Here is a 22321-nt window from a genome sequence, read left to right on the forward strand (position 1 = left end):
CTAATATTTACATCAAGACCCTAAAGATATCGTTGTGTTCTTTCAGTTAAAATTGAACAAATGACTTTTCTCATCTTCAACTTGTTAAAAATGTTCCTTATAATAAGAACAATGTTGTGTACATGCCATTCTCATCCCGTGCCGATTATGCATCTGTATATATTTCATTTTTGCCTTCTCACTCGAGATTTGTTTGAGATCTGGATACTAAGGGTGTGTCAGCTTCCTTCCTGGAGACTCAAAGTACGTGCATTTTTTTGATTTCAGCTGCCACCTTCGTGACAAATTGTTGATGAAAAGTGACTGTAGATTGTAAAAAAAATACATTTTAATTTGAAAGAAAAGGAGCTTGTTTTGTTAATTCCAGCACATTGGGCTATTTTTGACTGTGCCATGGGGGGCTGTTTAGAGCAGATGTGAGCTGACTCAGTGCCGGGGTATGGACATCAGTCTTCATTAAAGCCAATCTGAAATCAGTGAGTGCTTTGAACTTGGGGAGGAACTTCTCGTCTATTTCTGTTTCTAAAATAGCCCCACTTTACCATCCTTTATCACCATGGCAACATCACAAAATTAATATAATCTGAGAGTAACAAATCATCATTTCCCTGCAGCTCTCAAACATTCAAATTAATACAAACACATATTGATGAGATTAGTAAGGTCAAGAGGTGAGGTGTCTTTATCTTTGTGGAGTCTTCTGTCACCTGTTCAGTCTGTCCCTAAAGTTTCAGAAAGTGCCGTTGCTGTGAAAAACAACCTGCTTTTAAAGAATGCAGGCACTCCTTCACCTAATGACTACAGACCAGTGGTACTTACGTCTCACATCATGAAGACCTATGAGAGACTGGTCCTGGGCTATATGAGTCCTCTTGTGGTAGACCACCTGGACCCACTGCAGTTTGCTTATCGGACAAAGATTGGAGTGCAGGGTGAAATTATCGATCTGCTCCACAAGCCTTATTCTCACCTAGAGAAATTGGGCAGCACTGTGAGGATTATGTTTTTTGAGTTCTCTAGCACCTTCCATACCATCCAGCCATCCCTGTTAAGGGGTAAACTCAGAGATATGTAGGGGGATGAGCCTGTGGTGTCCTGGATAATGGACTATCTGTCAGGTAGTTTGGGAGACTCAAGGATGTGAGCAACACTGGAGCACCACAAGGAACAGCCCTGTCTCCTTTTGTCTTCACTCTGTACACTTCCGACTAGAAATATAACACCGAGACATGTCACTTGCAGAAATTCTCTAATGATTCTTCACTTATGGGTTATATTCATAAGGGGGTTGATATGGAGTATAGCAGTCAGGTAGGGAACTTTGTTTCTTGGTGCAAAAAGAATTGTCTGCAACTTAACATAAAGTATACTATCTATCTATCTATCTATCTATCTATCTATCTATCTATCTATCTATCTATCTATCTATCTATCTATCTATCTATCTATCTATCCATCCATCCATCCATCCATCCATCCATCCATCCATCCATCCATCCATCCATCCATCCATCCATCCATCCATCCATCCATCCATCCATCTATCTATCTATCTATCTATCTATCTATCTATCTATCTATCTATCTATCTATCTATCTATCTATCTATCTATCTATCTATCTATCTATCTATCTATCTATCTATCTATCTATCTATCAGCAAAACCATGGAACTGGTTATTGGCTTTCACATTTAATCCATCCATTTCCTAAAACCTGCTTACCCTGAGCAGGTCATGGGAGCCTTTTGGTGCAAGGCAGGTTTCTTTGAACTGTGGGTGGAAAATGAAGCACCTGGGAGAAACCCAAGAGGATACTGGAAGAACATGCAAACACCACGCAGGAAGCACCCAGGACTAAAACCCTGGTTTCTTTCATACAAGGCAGTAACTCTTTCACTGTGCCATTCACATTTAATCTGTGTTAAGATATTTCAGCTTTATCATATTTAAAGTCAAGGTCAAATGATTCTTATTAATTTTGAAAGAGACATTTAACTGGTCATTTTAATACCAAAAAAACAGACAAAGGAAAAAGTACATATAGTAAGAAACCTAATAAAGACATTTCATCCATGGCTAAACTACTGTAAGTTAAGTTGAATTGCAAGGACTGTGTGCATTAGTAAATCTGGATGGGCCTGCTCACCTAACTGCATGTTTTGTCAGACAATATCATGAAATTTTTGCTTTCCTGCTTCCCACAGATGGCAACACAAGACATTAAGTACAACAGGATACATCAAATGTAACACATTGCATTAAATCAGGGGTGTCCAACTCCAGTCCTGGAGGGCTGCATTGGTTACAGGTTTCATTCTAACTCTTTTCTAAATTAGTGACCAGTTTGTGCTGCTAATTACCCTTTTTGTAATTTTAACTGACTTGCTATTTAATATTCAGACCCCTTAATTGTTTCTTTTTCCCTTAATTAGCAACCAAATGATAATAAAATTCAAAATGGGCCAGGCATGAGCAGCTAACCAGCTTACCAGCATCCATCACACAATATCTGAAAATAAAGGAAAATGAAGGTCTCAGTTATGTTAATCTGTTCAGTCCACAAAACATTTTGATGGTGGTCTTAGAAAAAAAAAAGTTTTGGAAATCTCTGCTGTAGCAGAATGAGAGCACACACAAGACATGGCATTAAATAATAGGTTTAATTAACAAGAATTGACTTTTAGTTAAGAAACTGTTTCAAGTGAAATTGGATGGAGCTTGAGGCCTCAAGTTATCTGGCTATTTGTTGGCTCACTGCATATCTCAGTTTTGTTTGACTGCATTTATGGAAAAAAGAATCCATTCAGAGCATTGTGTGTTGAAACATGAGTCAGTTAAAATGAAGGGATTTGAAGTCAATTAACAGCAGAAATTGGTCACTGGTTAAAAAAATTGCAGGAAGGAAAATCTGCAGCCACTGTGGCTCCCCAGGATCAGAGGTGGAAAACTCTACATTATCTAAAGTATCTGATGATGGATATAAGAAAGGCACATCAGGTAATCTAATACAGCTGTTAGTACAAGTTACTGTTGAGAAACCTTCTTCTTCTTCTTCTTTCGACTGCGTTGCCACAGCGGATCATCTTCTTCCATATCCTTCTGTCCTCTGCATCTTGCTCTGTTAGACCCATGTCCTCTCTCACCACATCCATAAACCTTCTCTTAGGCCTTCCTCTTTTCCTCTTGCCTGACAGCTCTATCCTCAATATCCTTCTCCCAATATACCCAGCATCTCTCTTCTGCACATGTCCAAACAACGCAATCTCGCCTCTCTGACTTTGTCTCCCGACCGTCCAACTTGAGCTGACCCTCTACTGTACTCATTTCTATTCCTGTCCATCCTCGTCACACCCAATGCAAATCTTAGCATCTTTAACTCTGCCACCTCCAGCTCTGTCTCCTGCTTTCTTGTCAGTGCCACTGTCTCCAACCCATATAACATAGCTGGTCTCACTATTGTCTAGTAGACCTTCCCTTTCACTCTGGCTGATATCCACCTGTCATAAATCACTCCTGACACTCTTCTCCACCCATTCCACCCTGCCTGCACTCTCTTTTTCACCTCTTTCTTCCACAATCCTGATTACTCTGTACTGTTGATCCCAAGTATTTAAACTCTTCCAACTTCGCCAACTCTACTCCCTGCATCCTCACCATTCCACTGACCTCCCTCTCATTTCCACACATGTATTTTGTCTTGTTCCTACTGACCTTCATTCCTCTCCTCTCTAGAGCATATCTCCACCTCTCCAGGGTCTCCTCAACCTGCTCCCTACTATTGCTACAGATCACAGTGTCATCAGCAAACATCATAGTCCACGGGGACTCCTGTCTAATCGAAGCACCCTGTCATATGCTTTACTGTTGAGAAACCTTATGCCCCCTAAATAAAAACTGTCCTTCTAGACGTCTGAGTGCTAATAGTCTTGAACTGTTTTTCTGAATATATGAGGGTGCACAGTGGCTTAGGTCTTTTATAATCTTGCTTGTCTCTGTGTTGTGTATGTCCCGGCTAGAAGGTAGCCATGTACAGGTAATATTCCGGGCCACCTTCACCACCCTGTGTAGTGCTTTGTGGTCCAAAGCCTAGTGGGCGCTGTACCAGGACATTATACATCCAGTCAAAATGGCCTGCACTGTGCATCTGTTGAAGTTGTTGAGGGAAGTGGATTGTCTGAGACCAATGCTGCCTCCATGTCATCTACCTTTTGGGATAGTGAATCTGAAGAGTTAAAATAGCCTATGTGGGAAACATTTAGTTGAAGTTTATATAAAGGTTGTATTTTTAACACCATGAGTTAATTAATCTGTCAGGAAATGTTACATGGCCCACCAGCCTTTTTCAGATTTTGCTTCTGGACAAGCACTGTCTATCTTAGGTCAGCTCATACAGATCTCTTTCCTCCTGCAGCATCGACTGTGCTGGGATTCTGAAGCTCCGCAACTCTGACATAGAGCTACGTAAGGGTGAAACTGATATCGGTCGCAAGAACACGAGGGTGAAGCTTGTGTTCAGGGTCCACATCCCCCAAGGAGGTGGAAAAGTGGTGTCTGTGCAGACTGCCTCCATTCCCATTGAGTGCTGTGAGTACAAGAAGGTTCACTCTATTGTAATTTTTCCTTCTTCTTCTGTCTCCTTTACTTTCCTGATCTTTGTGCCCTACTTGAATTTCTTATTATTCCATTAATAACATTAAGCATCTCCTTGCCCTCTCTTTTCTAAGATTATTGGTGCTATATGTAATTATGACTTGAAAATGAAAAACTGATATATTAAAATCTGGCATTTATTTCACAATTTGTACTTTGCGAGTTTTATGACACATATTCTTACTAGAATGCCGCAAAGGTAGCCAATTATCTTGAAGTCTTTGCTAAGTTTTCTGTGTTTCTACATAAAAAAAAGTCAAGGACTCAATGCAGAACACAAAGTAAAGGTTGCCTCCAGTCTATCAAAACCTGACTATTCAGGCCATGTTGGGCCACAGCAAGTGCAAGTCCTCCTTTATTAAAGGCTAATTTGTGCGTCTTATTGAATTTGCATTTTAATTTCATGTGTCCTACTTTCCAGACTGAGGATTCTGAATGAACCCACAGTTTGGCTTTCCTTTTTAACTAATTTATTCTATTCAGTAATTTTAGTTCAAATATGCTGTTTTGCTCCTGACACATGTTATGGTTCCCTTTTATTACATTTCCATAACCTAATAACATATCATATTCATTGTTTTCAGAAAATATTCAGATCCCTTCACATTTTATTACATTGCAGCCTTATGCTAAAGCCATCCATCCATCCATCCATTGTCCACCGCTCATCCGAAGTCGGGTCGCGGGGGCAGCAGCCTTAGCAGGGAAGCCCAGATCTCCCTCTCCCCGGCCACCTCCTCCAGCTCCTCTGGGGAGACCCCAAGGCATTCCCAGGCTAACCGGGAGATATAATCCCTCCAGCGTGTCCTAGGTCTGTCCCATGGTCTTCTCCCAGTGGGGCATGCTTGGAACACCCCTTCAGGGAGGCATCCAGGGAGCATCCTGACCAGATGCCCGAACCACCTCAACTGAATCCTCTCAATGCGGAGGAGCAGCAACTCTACTCCAAGTCTCTCCCGGATAACTGAACTCCTCACCCTATCTCTAAGGGAAAGTCCAGCCACCCTGCGGAGAAAACTCATTTCGGCCGCTTGTATCCGTGATCTTGCTCTTTCGGTCACTGCTCAAAGTGTGTGGCCATAGGTGAGGGTAGAAACGTAGATCGACTGGTAAATCGACAGCCTCGCCTTTTGGCTCAGCACTCTCTTCACCACAATGGACCATTGCAGAGCCCGCATTACTGCGGATGCCGCACTGATCCATCTGTCGACCTCCCGCTCCATTCTTCCCTCACTCGTGAACAAGACCTCAAGATACTTGAACTCCTCCACTTGAGGCAGTAATGTGTTCCCAACCCGGAGAGAGCATTCCACCCTTTTCCGGCAGAGAACCATGGTCTCAGATTTAGAGGTGCTGACTCTCATCCCTGCCGCTTCACACTCAGCTACGAACTGCTGGAGGTCACTGTCCGATGAAGCCAACAGAACCACGTGATCCGCAAATAGCAGAGACGAGATTCTGAGGTCACTGAACCAGAACGCCTCTGCTCCTTGGCTGCGTCTAGAAATTCTGTCCATAAAACTTATGAACAGAATTGGTGACAAAGGGCAGCCCTGGAGGAGTCCAACCTCAACAGGAAATGAGTTCGGATTATTACCGGCAATGCGGACCAAGCTCCTGCTCCTCCTGTACAGGGACTGAATTGCTCATAACAACAAGCCTTGCACCCCGTTTTCTTGGAGCACACCCCACAGGATGCTTCGAGGGACACAGTCGAATGCCTTCTCCAAATCCACAAAACACATGTGGACTGGTTGGGCAAACTCCCATGCCCCCTCCAGGATTCTGGCCAGGGTGTAGAGCTGGTCCAGTCTTCCACGGCCAGGACGGAATCCGCATTGTTCCTCTTGAATCCGAGATTCGACTATTGACCGAACTCTCTTCTCCAGCACCCCTGAAAAGACCTTACCGGGGACGCTGAGGAGTGTGATCCCCCTATAGTTGGAGCACATCCTCCAGTCACCCTTCTTAAAAAGGGGGACCACCACCCCGGTTTGCCAATCCAGAGGCACTGCCCCCGATGTGCCTGAGACGTGTCAACTAGGACAGCTCCACAACATCCAGAGCTTTGAGGGGTGGACAAGGTTTTTAACTCGGTGACCTCGGCCCCTGATATGGACAGGCTGCCCCCGGAGTCCTCCAGCTTTGCTTCCTTTAAGGAAGACATGCTGGTGGGATTGAGAAGATCCTCGAAGTATTCCTTCCACCGGTCAATAACATCTACAGTTGAAGTCAGCAGGGCCCCATCTTCACTGTACACAGTGTTGGTGGAGCACAACTTTCCCCTCCTGAGGCGCTTGACGGTTTGCCAGAACCCTCTCGGTGCCAACCGAAAGTCATTTTCCATGGCTTCCCCAAATCTCCTCCCATGCCTGAGTTTTTGCCTCTGCAACAGCCGATGCCGCCACATGCTTGGCCTGCCAGTAACCCTCAGCTGCCTCTAGAGTCCCACTGGTCACCCAGGCCCAACAGGACTCTTTCTTCAACTTGACGGCCTCTCAAACCTTAGGCTTCCACTACCAGGTTCGTGGATTACCGCCTCAAGAGGCACCGACAACCTTGCGGCCACTGCTCCGTTCTGCTGCTTCGACAATGGAGGCTCGGAACATGGCCCATTCAGACTCAATGTCCTTCGCCTCCCTCGGAATGAGATTGAAGTTCTGCTGGAGGTGGCAGTTAAAGATCTTTATGACCGGTTCCTCTGCCAGACGTTCCCAGCAGACCCTCACTATCCGTTTGGGTCTGCCTGGTCTGTCCGGCAGCCTCTCCCGCCATCTGATCCAACTTACCACCAGGTGGTGATCAGTTGACAGCTCAGCCCCTCTCTTCACTTTTTACAATGTCTTGGTTGAGTGTCCAAGACATTAGGTCGCAGATCCGACGACACGATTACAAAGTCGATCATCGAGCTGCGACTTCGGGCATCCCAGCACCAAGTGCACTTATGGACACTTATGGAGTCTGTTCCTCCCAATCACACCTCTCCAGGTTTCACTGTCATTGCCGATGTGAGCATGTTAGTCTCCCAGCAGGACGATAGAGTCCCCAAGAGCTGCGCTTTGCAGCGCTTCCTCCAGGGACTCGAAGAAGACTGGGTACTCTGAACTGCCATTCGGCGCATAAGCACAAACAACAGTCAGAGTCCTTCCTCCAACTTGAAGGCGCAGGGAAGCAACCCCCTCGTCCAACTGGGGGAACCCCAACGTGCAGGCCTCGAGCTGTGGGGCCAGAAGCAAGCCCACTCCTGCCCGACGCCTTTCACCCACAGCAACTCCAGAGTGGAACAAAGTCCAGGATCTCTCAAGAGGAATGGTTCCAGAGCCCAGACTGTGCATAGAGGTGAGCCCAACTATATCTAGCCGGTACCTGTCAACCTCTTGCACTAGTTCAGGCTCCTTACCCGCAAGATAGGTAACATTCTATGTCCCATGAGCCAGTTTCAGTAACCGAGGGTCAGAACGCCAGGGCTCCCGCCTTCAGCCACCACACATATCACATTGCACCCGACCCCTATGGCCTCTCTTGCAGGTGGTGGGCCCAGAAGAGAGTGGAACCACGTTGCTCCTTCAGGCTGAGCCCGGCTGGGCCCCGTGGTCAAAGGTCCAGCCACCAGGAGCTCACCAGCGAGCCCCTCCCCCAGGCCTTGCTCCAGGGTGGGGCCCCAGGTACCCTTTCCCGGGCAAATGAAATGCCGATCCTTGCTTTAAATCCATGTGGGGTCTCAGGATCGAGTTAGTCTGGATCTTCACCTCAGACCTGTTTGCCTTGGGAAACCCTACCAGGAGCATGTAGCTCCTGACAACATAGCTCCGAGGATCACTAGACTGCACAAGCCCTTCTGCCACGGCAAGGCCTCGATCCAAGAAGGGTTTTAATGCTAAAGCCATTTAAATACATTTTTTGCCCTCATCAAATAACACTCAATACCCCAGAATGACACAACAAAATCAGGATTTCAGAATTTTATTTTAATTTATTACAAATTTAAAAAGGTGAAATCTTACATTGACACAACTATTCAGACCCACAGAAATTTGGCTCAGATGCATCTCATTCTATTGGCTATCATTGAGATACTTCTACACCTTGTTTGGCGTCCACCTCTGGTAAATTAAATTGATTGGACTGGTTAGCAAAAGCACATAACATACCTGTCGATGTAAGGTCCCACGGTTGACAGTGTCTATAAGAGCAAAAACCAAGCCGTGAGGTTGAAGGAACTGGCTACAGAGCTTAGAAACAGGATAAGAACATGGGTGGACACAGAAGAAAATTACAAAAGGACAACCATCACTGCAGCACTCCATTTAATTTGGTCTTTATGGCAAAGCGTGAAGATAGTTTGCAAAAAAGCTACCTAATGAACTCTCAGACTATGAGAAACAAGATTCTCTGGTCTAATGAAACCAAGACTGAACAGTCTGGTCTTAGTTCCAAGAATAATCTCTGGAGGAAAGCATACACTCCTCATCGCCTTTACAATATCATTCCAATGTTGAAGCGTGGTGGTGGCAGCATCATTCTGTGGGGTTATTTTGTCTGTGGCAGGGACTGGGAGACTACTCATAGTTGAGGGAACGCTGGACAGAGCAAAGTGCAGAGATATCCTAAAGTGAAGTGTTCTGGACCTCAGACTGGGCATACAGGACAAAGACTTTAATCACAAAGCTGAGACAACAAAGGAGTGGCTTGGGAATGTTCTTTTCTTGAGTGTTCCAGCCAAAGCCCAAACCTAAACCCAATCAAACATCTCTGGAGAGACCAGAAAATAGATGTCCACCGATGATTTCCATTCAAATTGACAGAACTTGAGAAGAAATGCAGAGAAGAATGGCAGAAAATCTCAAAATATTGGTATGCAAAGCTTGTTGTGTCATACTCAAGAAGACTCCTGGCTATAACTGCTGTTAAAGGAGCTTCCACTAAGTACTGAGTAAATGGTCTGAATACTTGTGTCAATGTAATAGTTCAGTTGTGTATTTTGAATAAATTTGCAAAAATGTCTAAAATCCTGTTTTCACTTTGTTATTCTGGGGTAATGAGTGTTGTTTGATAAGGAGAATAATGAAATTAATTGATTTTAGAACAAGATTGCAGTATAACAAAATGTGAAGAGTGAATGGGTCTGAATACTATCTAAAGACACTGCACCAAAGCCCTGCACAGAAGACACATAGTCATTATTACTGCCACCTGTACCTGTCCAATAGAAATCAGGTGAAATTTAGACGCAGATTTGGTTTTGTTCTGTTCTGTGTATTGTATTGTATTGACCCCCTTCTTTTTGACACCCACTGCACGCCCAACCTACCTGGAAAGAGGTCTCTCTTTGAACTGCCTTTCCCAAGGTGTCTTCCATTTTTCCCTACTAGGTTTTTTGGGAGTTTTTCCCTGTCTTCTTAGAGAGTCAAGGCTGGGGGACTGTCAAGAGGCAGGGCTCGTTAAAGCCCATTGCGGCACTTCCTGTGTGATTTTGGGCTATACAAGAATAAACTGTATTGTATTGTATTGTATTGTTTATGCTTAAGAGATTAGAGGCAATGAAAACCAACTGTCAGTGTAGCCATCCATGGGCAGATGTGACTGATCCTGAACTATGAGGTGATTAAGAGTCCTCAAAAACTTTGGAACAAGAAAATAGATGGGCAAAATTAAGAGAAGGCAGGATATAGGACAGAGGCCGATGCAATGCCTAATGATCTCTGTAAGACACAGGCAAGTTGTAAAGAGCAAAACATAGCAGAAAATCAATAACAGCGGCTGCAGGTGTATTTAATTCCACTTAAGAGGAACATGCCTGAACAGAAAAAGAAATGATATGCATATGGATATGGATATCCTTTTGGTTGCTATGTCTCTATCATTGCAATAGATGGCGCATCACAAACATTAGCACTACTGTTACAAATTCCATAGCAAATGGCTTATAACAGAGACATATGCAATGTGTGCTGCATTGCAAAAGTTTCCTATATCTGAGACAGAACTCCGTGTTATTTTTCAATTTTTTTTAACATTCTGAGGTATCCTGTATTTACTTAACCTGAGGGGCTTCAATTACAGTATATGCAAGCATATTTATGCATGAGTGGCAAAAAAAAAGGCTCAGAAAGAAACAGAAAAGACAACTAAAGCTTCATCCAAGCCTAAACAGGCCTCAAGTTCAAGCTCAAGGTACGGCCTGCCACAAAATGAGCTGGAGCTGATAGGCAAAAGCACAGATCTCCCAGAACCTGACAGTGCTGCATGATCTCCAGCAGAGAGCAAAACTGGGAGTGAATGTGCCAGTGAGTTGGGCTAGGAGAACTAGTTGATTCCAGATGGTCCATTGAAACTGAAAATGGACTTACTTTCCGCGCTGTCATCTACCCCTCGTGAACCAGCAACACCGACACCAACTGGGCTTGCTACTTCACCCACAGAGCACGGAGAAGACTGAAACGATCTGTCTGAACTGAAGGTAACAATCTCTACAATGGCCACCGCTCTCGGGGAGCTCAAGATTAATATAAAGGATATAAATGATATAAGGAAAGATATAAAGGACATACAGAAGACAAACAAGAACTTGTTTCAGGATATTAAAGACCAGGAAAAACGTTTCAGTAATCGCTTTGAGGCAACCTTTAAAGCTATGCTAGAAAGAATTGAGGAGAAAATCAAGGAAAAAATACATGAAAATGCTTCTAAGTTTGAGAATAAATTTAGAGCACTTGATGCTCAGTTTGAAGACGTTAAACATATGTACACAACTCGTATTGAAATAGTTGAACAACTGACATCTACCGCTGACGGAAAAGCAATGGCTGCAAAATCCAAATGCAAAGTACTCAGAGACAGACTAGCTGTACTGGAAGATGGATACAGAAGGAATAGTATCAGAATCGAAGATCTCCCTGAAAACCATTAAAGTCCAAACCCAGTCAAATTGATAACTGAACTATTCTCTAAAATAAATGGAGAGGACTTCAAATCAGACACCGAGATAGCAGCAGCTTACCAAATACATGGATTGAATGCCTCTAAACCTATAAGCTTCATTGTGCGTTTTGACAAATTACAATCTAAATTAAATATAATGTTACTTCTCAGACAGAAACAAGAGATTATTTTTGAAAATAACCGCATTCATATTTTCCCTGATTTCTCACCTTCAACAGCTGGTAAACTTGGCACATTTTACAGCATTAAACAGCGCTTACGGAAAGCCGAGATCAGATACAGCCTTTTGTATCCTGATAAATTAAAAGTGGATATTCAAGACAAGTTCTACATTTTAGTTCACCGGAGGAAACAGAAAAAGAGCTAAGAAATGTGATCCCGACACAATGAGACTCGTGCCATAATTATACATCCTATTTTCTTCTCAGCCAATTTTTTTTTTTAACATTTAATTACAAATATATATATGTGTATGTGTGTATGTATGTGTATGTGTGTATTTTGTTTCCCCAAAGGGGACTGTTTAACATCATATCCTTGGTTTATTGTATTAGGACTTATTATTACACGTTATCTACTTATCCATGGCTACTGTTCAACATCATTCCCTGGGTTTACTCTTTCAGGAAGATTTAAGATTATATTTTATGTTTATGTGTTTTGACTGTATTGTCAATAGATATCTCTATTTTAATCCTTATACACCGCTGCGGGTGGGCTTATTTTGTTTTGGACATGCTTTGTCTCTAGATATGTCAGAGGACTGGGACTTTGTGAAGAGTGTTTTAGCCTCACGTGAGCAGGCAAAATTGGGGGGAAGGGAGAAAGAGAGCAAACTATTTCTAATCTATCCGTTTAATCCTTACAATTGTAAGTGTCAACATAACAATATCCATCCATCCATTTTCCAACCCGCTGAATCTGAACACAGGGTCACGGGGGTCTGCTGGAGCCAATCCCAGCCAACACAGGGCAGGAACCAATCCCGGGCAGGGTGCCAACCCACCGCAGGACACACACAAACACACTCACACACCAAGCACACACTAGTGCCAATTTAGAATTGCCAATCCACCTAACCTGCATGTCTTTGGACTGTGGGAGGAAACCGGAGCGCCCGGAGGAAACCCACGCAGACACGGGGAGAACATGCAAACTCCACACAGGGAGGACCCGGGAAGCGAACCCAGGTCCCCAGGTGTCCCAACTGCGAGGCAGCAGCGCTACCCACTGCGCCACCGTGCCGCCCACAACATAACAATATGCTAAAGTTTACTGAAAACGCACAAAAACATTTGATCATAATGGAGCACATAATATTGGGGGGCAGGGGGTCTGGGGTAAGAGAGAAAGCCATTTCAGATCTTTTTCATTTCCAAAATTTTAAGTCCCAACACAACAATAGGCTTCATGGCCATAACTCCTGGAAATATTATAAATTAAGGTTAAAGCTATCATATGCAATAATGTACAACATTAGCTTAAGATTATAAAATGGCAACAAAAGTTCAGAAGCAACGCCTCTGTGACTTAATTAAAGAGGAAGAAAGTATTCTCTCACCTAACATGTCTAAACGCCAAGATAGTATTTTTACAGGAGACTCACTTAATCAGCAAGGATCAGTTTTGGTTGCAAAGAGACTGGACGGGCCAAATACTCCAGCTATACAAAGAAAACTAGAGGTGTGGGAATCTTAATTCATAAAACAATTTCATCTGCAGTATCAGTGGTAGTATCAGATCCTGATGGGTGATACGTGATGGTGATTGGTACTGTATTTAATTATAAAGTGATTTTGATAAATATTTACTCACCCAATATAGATGATAGAGACTTTATCCAAAATGTATTCGCATCGATTCCTAACTTGAACACTCAAAAAATTATAATGGCTGGAGACTAATTGTGTTTTAAATCTAGATCTGGATAGGTCTTCGGATACAGGGCGACAACATCTAACACTGCAAAAATAATCAACTTATGAGACCCATGGAGATTTCTAAATCCATACTTAAGAGCATATTCCTTCTTCAGTACATCATTGTTACTCAAGAACTTATTATTTCTGTATCGATAACAATTTCTTGCAAATACGACACTATTGTTATCTCCGACCATGCCCCTCTGATCATGGAGCTCACATAACTATGCCCCACATACTCATCTCGCAGCTGGTGTCTTCAACCCCTGTTATTAGCTGATGAGAACTATACAGAATTGATATCCAAGCAAATTGATTTTTTAGAGACAAATGCATCCTCAAAGGTTTCTGCAGGAATACTCTTGGGAAACTCTGAAGGCATTTTTAAAAGGACAGATTATCTCATATCTCTCCCACAAAAATAAATCGGAAACCAAGAAGGCGTCACACTTAATCAATGAAATTACCAGAATAGATCAAGGACATACCAGGTCTGCATAGGAGGCACTTTTAGGGAAAGACAGGCTTTACAATCAGAACTGAACCTTTTGACAACAAAAGAAACAGAATAACTTTTTTTTAAATCGCAACATCATTAGTATGAACACAGAGAGAAGGCTAATCAGATCTTAGCTCAACAAATCCACAAGCAGTAAGTTTGCAATGCAATATCAGTAATCACCAACACAGACGGAGATTGAATCATTGGCCATAAAAATATAATGTACACATTTAGAGACTATTATATGTCCTTATATTCTACTCAGTTTAAAGAATATAAGACACAATTTAATGCACTTTTTGATGTATTACAAATACCACAGCTAGATACTCTCAGTGCAGAGGAATTGGATAAACCCCTGACACTATCAGAATTACTAGACACTATAAACTCCACCATGTCCTGATGGCTACCCTGCTGAATTTTCTAAAAAGTTTTCAATCAAGTTAGCTCCCCTTTTATTAGCAATGTTTATAGAAGCCAGAGATAATAAAATTCTACCTCAAACATTTCGCCAAACATTAATTACAACCTTTCCTAAGAAAAATAAGGACTTATTACAATGTGCATCATACAGGCCAATCTCACTTCTGAATAATGATGTTAAGATACTCTCCAAAGTCCTAGCTGCTAGGATTGAGAAAGTGCTCCCTTCAGTAATATCACAATACCAAACTGGATTTATTAAAGGTAGACATTTGGCTTCCATTCTTCAACACCTATTTAATGTAATATATTCACCCATAAAGGTCAATACTATTATGGGATATTATGGGATATATCATCTACTGTTAAATTCTGCTCTGTACTTCTAAAATTTATATTTTTTGTTTCTTACTATATTGAGAAATTGTTCTGTTCTGTGTACTGCATTGTATTGTATTGACCCCCTTCTTTTGACACCCACTGCACGCCCAACCTTCCTGGAAAGGGGTCTCTCTTTGAACTGCCTTTCCCAAGGTTTCTTCCATTTTTCCCTACTAGGTTTTTTTTTGGGAGTTTTTCCTTGTCTTCTTAGAGAGTCAAGGCTGGGGGGCTGTCAAGAGGCAGGGCCTGTTAAAGCCCATTGCGGCACTTCCTGTGTGATTTTGGGCTATACAAAATAAAAAAAAATAAACTGTCAATACTCCAGAGATCCTATTATCTTTAGAGACAGAAAAAGCGTTTGATATGGTTGAATGGTATTACCTATTCACCACTTTGCATAACTTTGGCCCTAACATATGTGCATGGATCAAACTACTGTATACCAGTCCAGAAGCTTCAGTTTGTATTAACAACACTATCTCAGACTACTTCAAACTAGAATGCAGTACTAGACCGGGTTACCCCTTCTCACCAATGCTGTTTGCAATCGCCATTGAGCCATTGGCTGTTCACTTTCAAAATGCATAAGAGATAAAAGGGATTTTCAGAGAAGGACCTGAACAGAAAAAATCACTATATGCAGATGACATGGTACTGTATATATCAGACCCACAAAATTCAGTGCCTGCTGCCCTAAATGTACAAGCACAATTTCAAAAGATATCTGGACTCAAAATTAGTTTGAACAAAAGTGTGCTATTTCCAGTGAATTCTCTAGCAAACAGCATTAGATTAAACACCTTCTCTTTTATCACTGCAGATCAGTTTAAATATCTAGTGGTAAAAATTACAAGTAAATATAAAGCTCTTTTTCAACAAAATTTTGCTGTTTGCATCGACAAAATTAAACATGATGTGCAAAGATGCTCTACCCTCCATCTTATGTTAGCAGGGAGAATTAACACTGTCAACATGAATATCCTACCTAAGCTTCTGTTTCTATTTCAAAACATCCCCATATACATTAATAAATCTTTTTTTAAGAAATTAGATTCAATCATAACCTCATTTATTTGTAATTCAAAATATATATGCATCCAAAGGGTGACCCTAGAATGACCTAAATCAGAAGGTGGCATGGCTCTACCTAATTTTCAGCTTTATTACTGGGTGGCAAACATACAAGCTATGAAAACCTAGACACTAACACAAATATATGAACATACACTACCTTGGTCTGCATTAGAAATGAAATCCTGCAGTACCCCTTTATATTCCTTGCTTTGTACACCAGTAAATACAAGGTATCGCCAATAGACTAACAACTCAATTGCCCATCATTCACTCAGAATATGGAACGAATGTATGAAGCAGTTCAAGTTAGAGAATATTTTATCTGTGGCACCTCTGCATGATAACCACCTTTTTCCACCCTCTGAGACTTACACAGTTTTTAATATTTCTGAAATATAATTAAATCATTTAGAGATTTGTATATAAATAATGTATTTGCATCCAATCAACAATTACACTCTAAATTTTGTTTTTCATCAACGCAAATTTTCCACTATCTCCAAATTAGAAACGTTGCTAAACAAAATCTACCCAATTTTCCTCACCTCTCACCTATTTCTATTCCAGAAGAGATATTGATCAGTCTTGAAGACTTAGGCAGCATTTCTATAATACATAAAACCATTTTAAAGTCCCTTCCTTTTAAAGATCCCAAAGTACAGTGGGAATAGGATCTCTGACTTAACATTTTAGAAAAGGAGTAGAAGGCAACCATGCATAAAATTCACTCGCGTTCCATATGCGCAAAGCATTATTCAACTTTAATTTTTTTATCAAGCACATCTATCTCATATAAAATTGTCCAAAATGTTTCCAAGGGAAGATCCAACCTGTTAACGTTGCAACCAAGCACCAGCTTCACTAGGCCACATGTTTTGGGCAAGCACCAAATCAACATCGTTCTGGACAAAAGATTTTTAAATGCCTATTAGACAGCCTTGGTGCCACAATCCCTCTTAATCCATTAAGGGCTGTGTCTGGTGTATTCCCAGATGGAATTAAAGTGAAGAAAGACAAACAAACTGTAATTGCCTTTACTTCACTATTAGCACATAGATGTATCTTGTTCAACTGGAAGAATCCTAGCCCACCTCTGTTAAGTCAGTGGGTAACTGATGTTATACAGTGATCCCTCGCTATATCGCGCTTCGCCTTTCGCGGCTTCACTCCATCGCGGATTTTATATGTAAGCATATTTAAATATCTATTGCGGATTTTTTGCTGGTTCGCGGATTTCTGCGTACAATGGGTCTTTTAATTTCTGGTACATGCTTCCTCAGTTGGTTTGCACAGTTGATTTCATACAAGGGATGCTATTGGCAGATGGCTGAGAAGCTAGATTGCTTACTTTTCTCTGTCTCTCTTGCGCTGACTTTCTCTGATCCTGACGTATGGGGATTGAGCAGGGGGGCTGTTCGCACACCTAGACGATACGGACGCTCGTCTAAAAATGCTGAAAGATTATCTTCACGTTGCTATCTTTTGTGCAGCTGCTTCCTGAAACGACATGCTGCATGGTGCTTCGCATACTTAAAAGCTCGAAGGGCACGTATTGATTTTTGACTGAAAAACAAACTCTGTCTCTCTCTCTCTCTCTTTGTCTGCTCCTGACGGAGGGGGTGTGAGCTGTCGCCTTCAACAGCTTTGTGCCGCGGTGCTTCGCATACTTAAAAGCCAAACAGCCCTATTGATTTGTTTGCTAGAGATTGTTTTCTCTATCTATGTGACATTCTGTGCTCCTGACACGCACTCCTTTGAAGAGGAAGATATGTTTGCATTCTTTTAATTGTGAGACAGAACTGTCATCTCTGTCTTGTCATGGAGCACAGTTTAAACTTTTGAAAAAGAGACAAATGTTTGTTTGCAGTGTTTGAATAACGTCCTGTCTCTCTACAACCTCCTGTGTTTCTGCGCAAATCTGTGACCCAAGCATGACAATATAAAAATAACCATATAAACAGCTGGATGATAAATTAGACTGGACTGCCAATACTGATGCGCTGTGAAAGAAAGGACAAAGCCCGTTATACTACCTTAGAAGGCTGGCGTCCTTCAACATCTGCAATAAGATGCTGCAGATGTTCTATCAAACAGTTGTGGCGAGCGCCCTCTTCTACGCAGTGGTGTGCTGGGGAGGCAGCATTAAGAGGAAAGACGCCTCATGTCTGGACAAACTGGTGAGGAAGGCAAGCTCTATTGTTGGCATGGAGCTGGACAGTTTAACATCTGTGGCAGAGCGAAGGGCGCTCAGCAGGCTCCTATCAATTATGGAGAATCCACTGCATCCACTTAATAGTATCATCCCCAGACAGAAGAGCAGCTTCAGCGACAGACTGCTGTCACTGTCCTGCTCCACTGACAGATTGAGGAGATTGTTCCTCCCCCAAACTATGCGACTGTTTAATTCCATCCGGGGGGGTAAACGTTAACATTTAACATTATACATAGTTATTGTCTGTTTTTCACCTGCATTATTATCATTCTTTAATATTATTTATTGTATCAGTATGCTGCTGCTGAAGAATGTGAATTTCCCATTGGGATTAATAAAGTATCTATCTATCTATCTAACTATAAACATATGGTTTCTACTTCGCGGATTTTCTTATTTCGCGGGTGGCTCTGGAACGCAACCCCTGCGATGGAGGAGGGATTACTGTATACTATTTGAAATTGGAAAAATCTAATTCTCACTTAGTGGATCTGTTCAAAACTTTTTAAAAACCTGGCAGGATCTAATCAATAATATTTTAGAATAAGTAACTATATTGAGGAGAAAGACTCCTTTCCCACTATACTACTCTCAAAAGTTTTACTATGGCAGCTGGCCTTTCTCTCTTTTTCATGGTTAGGGGTTGAAATGAATTCTATTTTGTTAAGTTTGACTTGATTGAATGAATGTTATATGCTTTAAATAAATTCAATAAAAGTTACAAAAAAACCCCACTCAAGTCTACATTGATTACGTAGATTTCAACCCATCTTAGATAGATAGCACAGCTGGCGATGTTAATAAAAACATAAAATCCTTAAGACTTCCACTCTCATACTTCCATATTATCACCTTTATTCACACTGGTCATTATGTGGTGCCATTAATGCAAACATGGTGCCAAGCTCCTTGGCCAGTGATTTTCAAACAGGTGTCACAATAATAGGCCGGGGTGCCATAGAAGCACTTGCTAACAGTACCCAATACTGTGTTGGGGAGCATCCTCCAAGAGGGCAAAGTGAAAACGATTAAAATTAAGGCAAGTTTAGAAAGTTAATATGTACTGCATGTAATTACAGCATGTTGGAGGCTGGAGGTTACAGGTCAACTGTGGTGTGGGTATTAGTTTGGGCTATACTTTAGAAAATATAAAGTTTAACTCAGTAAAAAAATCACTTTAAAGACTCTGGGATAAAAGTATTTTAGTTTCAGTCTAAAAGCTTAGCTTGCAAGCAGGAAGGACCCCAAAGGCATTCCCAGTACCCAATCAGCAAATTTAAGGGGCTGCTGCTTGCCCACTTCTGTGTGTGTCGGTGGCGTTAAACAGCTGCAACAAAATTCGATGCGTCTGAGAAACTGATGCGAGATTGCAGGAGGCAAGAAGATCGCATGTTTGAACAGGCGTATAAGTCGAGGTCTGATTTTATGATCGATTTTTCGCAGACCCAACTTATACATGAGTATATACAGCAGATGGGTAGCTTGTTAAAACTGGGGTATTTTGATATTTTTCAGTTATTTATCAGGAGGCTTAGTGTGAAATCATGACTGTCCCTGTTAACTGGATGCCTGCTCACCCTAGTAAATTGTAATGTCAGTGAAAAAGTTAATCATTATAATCTGCAGATAAAGAGGTGTGAGATTGGTTTAATGTAAAGTTAATACTGAGTGTTTATTTATTCTGTGCATAACAGTTTACACGCCACAGGGTCCTTTATTGATGCAGGTTGTAACAGGAATACAGGAATACGGGATACAGGAATCCCGTTGTAACAACATTCATTGGACAATAAAAATATTTAGCTATAATGGAAATTTCGTTATTACAAATATGAGGAAATTATGTATACTGTTGTGACCAAGGTTGCTGGCAATTCTTCATCTCTAACAGAAGTGGCGCAAGGACAGCTCCATAGCTACTCTGCTGTGTCTTGTAACCAGTAAACCAAGGGTAAAGTAACTGGTTGTCCTCTTCAGGATCAGGCTTACCGTGTAACGTGCTTGCTGCACTATGTTTAGAGCATTTAACACCGGGCTTTGACCTGCTCTTCCTCGCCCTCACCTGGTCTGCCACAAGCAGTGATTCCAAGCCACTGGTGTTCTTCTAATCTGAAGATGGGAGCTAAAGCTCCTATCTTGTCTGCTTGAGTACAGAAGTAACAGCTCCTATTTTGAATGAAGTCTTGAGACTGTACCTATCTTCTCTAATAAAGTACCAGTATTTTCCTTGGAAACCTGGACTCACCTTCCTGTCTCTTCTGCAACTCTGTGACCTAAGCCTGACAATACTTGTATAAAAAAAAACAGTGGTTCTTAAACTGCAAAAAAATTTTGAAAATGAAACATTAGATGTAACTGTTTTTTTATTGAAAAACAGATATGAAAACAGAATGAAAATGAGACGTTAGATTTAACTTTTTTTCAGCATAAATGAACACCGTTTCTCCTTTTTTTGTTCTTCATAAAGAAAACTCCAACAGTACAGTATCTGCATACGACTCAACTACCCACATGGATGCTTGGTAGAGCACTGGCTCAGAATTCAGCTATATCTGTATGATGTCATATCTGCACTCTTGTTGAGTCTCGCCGAAACTGCCCGAGAAAGGAAATTTTGCAACAGACTGTCACTTTCTTTTAGACTAAGAAGAAAGAGACAGCCACTAGTAGAGTTCCTGATACTCGGCAAAAATGCGGCATTAAGTATTTTTTGCATCTCATTATTATCTTCGATGAACATATTTGGTTGAAAAAAACGTTTCTTATAGTAAAATTTACATTTTGATAAAACAAAATCTGTTAAACATGATGTTGTATGAATGTTTGTCTGGGTCAACAAAAAGTATTTGTTATTTTGAAAATTTCTTTACTTCGGTATTCGCTATAAAGGGATTTGATTTGTATATATACACTATTATATACATAATATGTATATTATTTGGCAGATACTGTATCACATATCAATGAGCTGCTTCTCACAACTCAGAGGATGTGGCAGATGTTTACCAACTGGCTGACAAACCAAAAGGGTTATCTGGTATGTAACCGCCTAATAATCAGATTGAGATTCAGACTTAAAAAAAAAGAATATATTATATATATATACTGTATGTATATATACAGTGGAACCTCGGGTCACGACCATAATTCGTTCCAAAACTCTGGTCGTAACCCGATTTGGTCGTGACCCGAAGTAATTTCCCCCATAGGATTGTATGTAAATACAATTAATCCGTTCCAGACCATACAAACTGTATGTAAATATATTTTTTTTAAAGATTTTTAAGCACAAATATAATTAATTATACCAAAGAATGCACAGCGTAAATAGTAAACTAAATGTAAAAACATTGAATAACACTGAGAAAACCTTGAACAACAGACAAAACTAACATTGCAAGAGTTCGCGCTATAGCGCTACGAACCGCTCGCTAAAAACAGAAGTGAAGTGGAGGTTAAAATCCATAGCAAAAAGTCTTCATTAAATACAACGAGGTTAAAATAATGCTCGAATCAACTGCCTTATCGGCCAGCTCTCTCTCTCTCGCGCGCATGTGTGTGTGTGTCTCTCTCTCTCACGCGTGTGTGTCTGTCTCTCTCTTGCTTTCTCGCGCTCTCTCTCTCTCGCTCGCTGCACAGGGAATGCACAGGGAGAGACTGAACACGTGCGGAAATCATCGGCGCGCACAAACCAAAAGGGAAGCAGGCTTCTTCTTATACCAAGTGTGTGGTTGTGAACAGATGCAAAAGTTTGGCGAACTTTTTGGTCGTAACCCAATTTGTACGTGTTCAGGGACGTTCGTGAACCGAGGTTCCACTGTATATATATATATATATATATATATATATATATATATATATATATATATATATATATACCAATAATGGCACACTACACGATAATGTGCAGTGAATACACTTGACCTGAGCATTCCTAGTTTTCATTTCTTTCTCTGGGCGTTTTATCATTCGTTTGCTCAGAGGTTGATACGCTTGCTGCTTCCTGAGCAGCTCTTCTTTTTTATGGCTAGCAGCCCCTTCTTCTCTTTTTCTTATCACATTAAAACTGATTAAGTCAGTGTTTGTGTTGCAATTACTTAGTATGCTTTCTTTTTCACTTAAGCTGGCACTTAAGTGTTCAATCTGCCTCAAGAATGATTTAAGATATGAAGAGGTAGGGGAAGTGACGGCGAAGGTGGATAGTAGACAT

The 22321-nt window shown here is 41.3% G+C and overlaps 1 protein-coding gene across 1 annotated transcript in view; it reads left to right on the plus strand.

Moving 5' to 3' along the window:
• Positions 1-22321, plus strand: part of nfatc4 (nuclear factor of activated T cells 4) — a 186203-nt gene that overhangs the window by 124869 nt on the left and 39013 nt on the right. The window contains exon 5 of the mRNA XM_028793592.2: positions 4414-4586. Within this exon, the coding sequence (XP_028649425.2) occupies positions 4414-4586 (173 nt within the window). The remainder of the gene's footprint in view (positions 1-4413; positions 4587-22321) is intronic.

Source organism: Erpetoichthys calabaricus, chromosome 2, assembly GCF_900747795.2.
Source record: "Erpetoichthys calabaricus chromosome 2, fErpCal1.3, whole genome shotgun sequence".
In the NCBI taxonomy this organism is placed as follows: domain Eukaryota; kingdom Metazoa; phylum Chordata; class Cladistia; order Polypteriformes; family Polypteridae; genus Erpetoichthys; species Erpetoichthys calabaricus.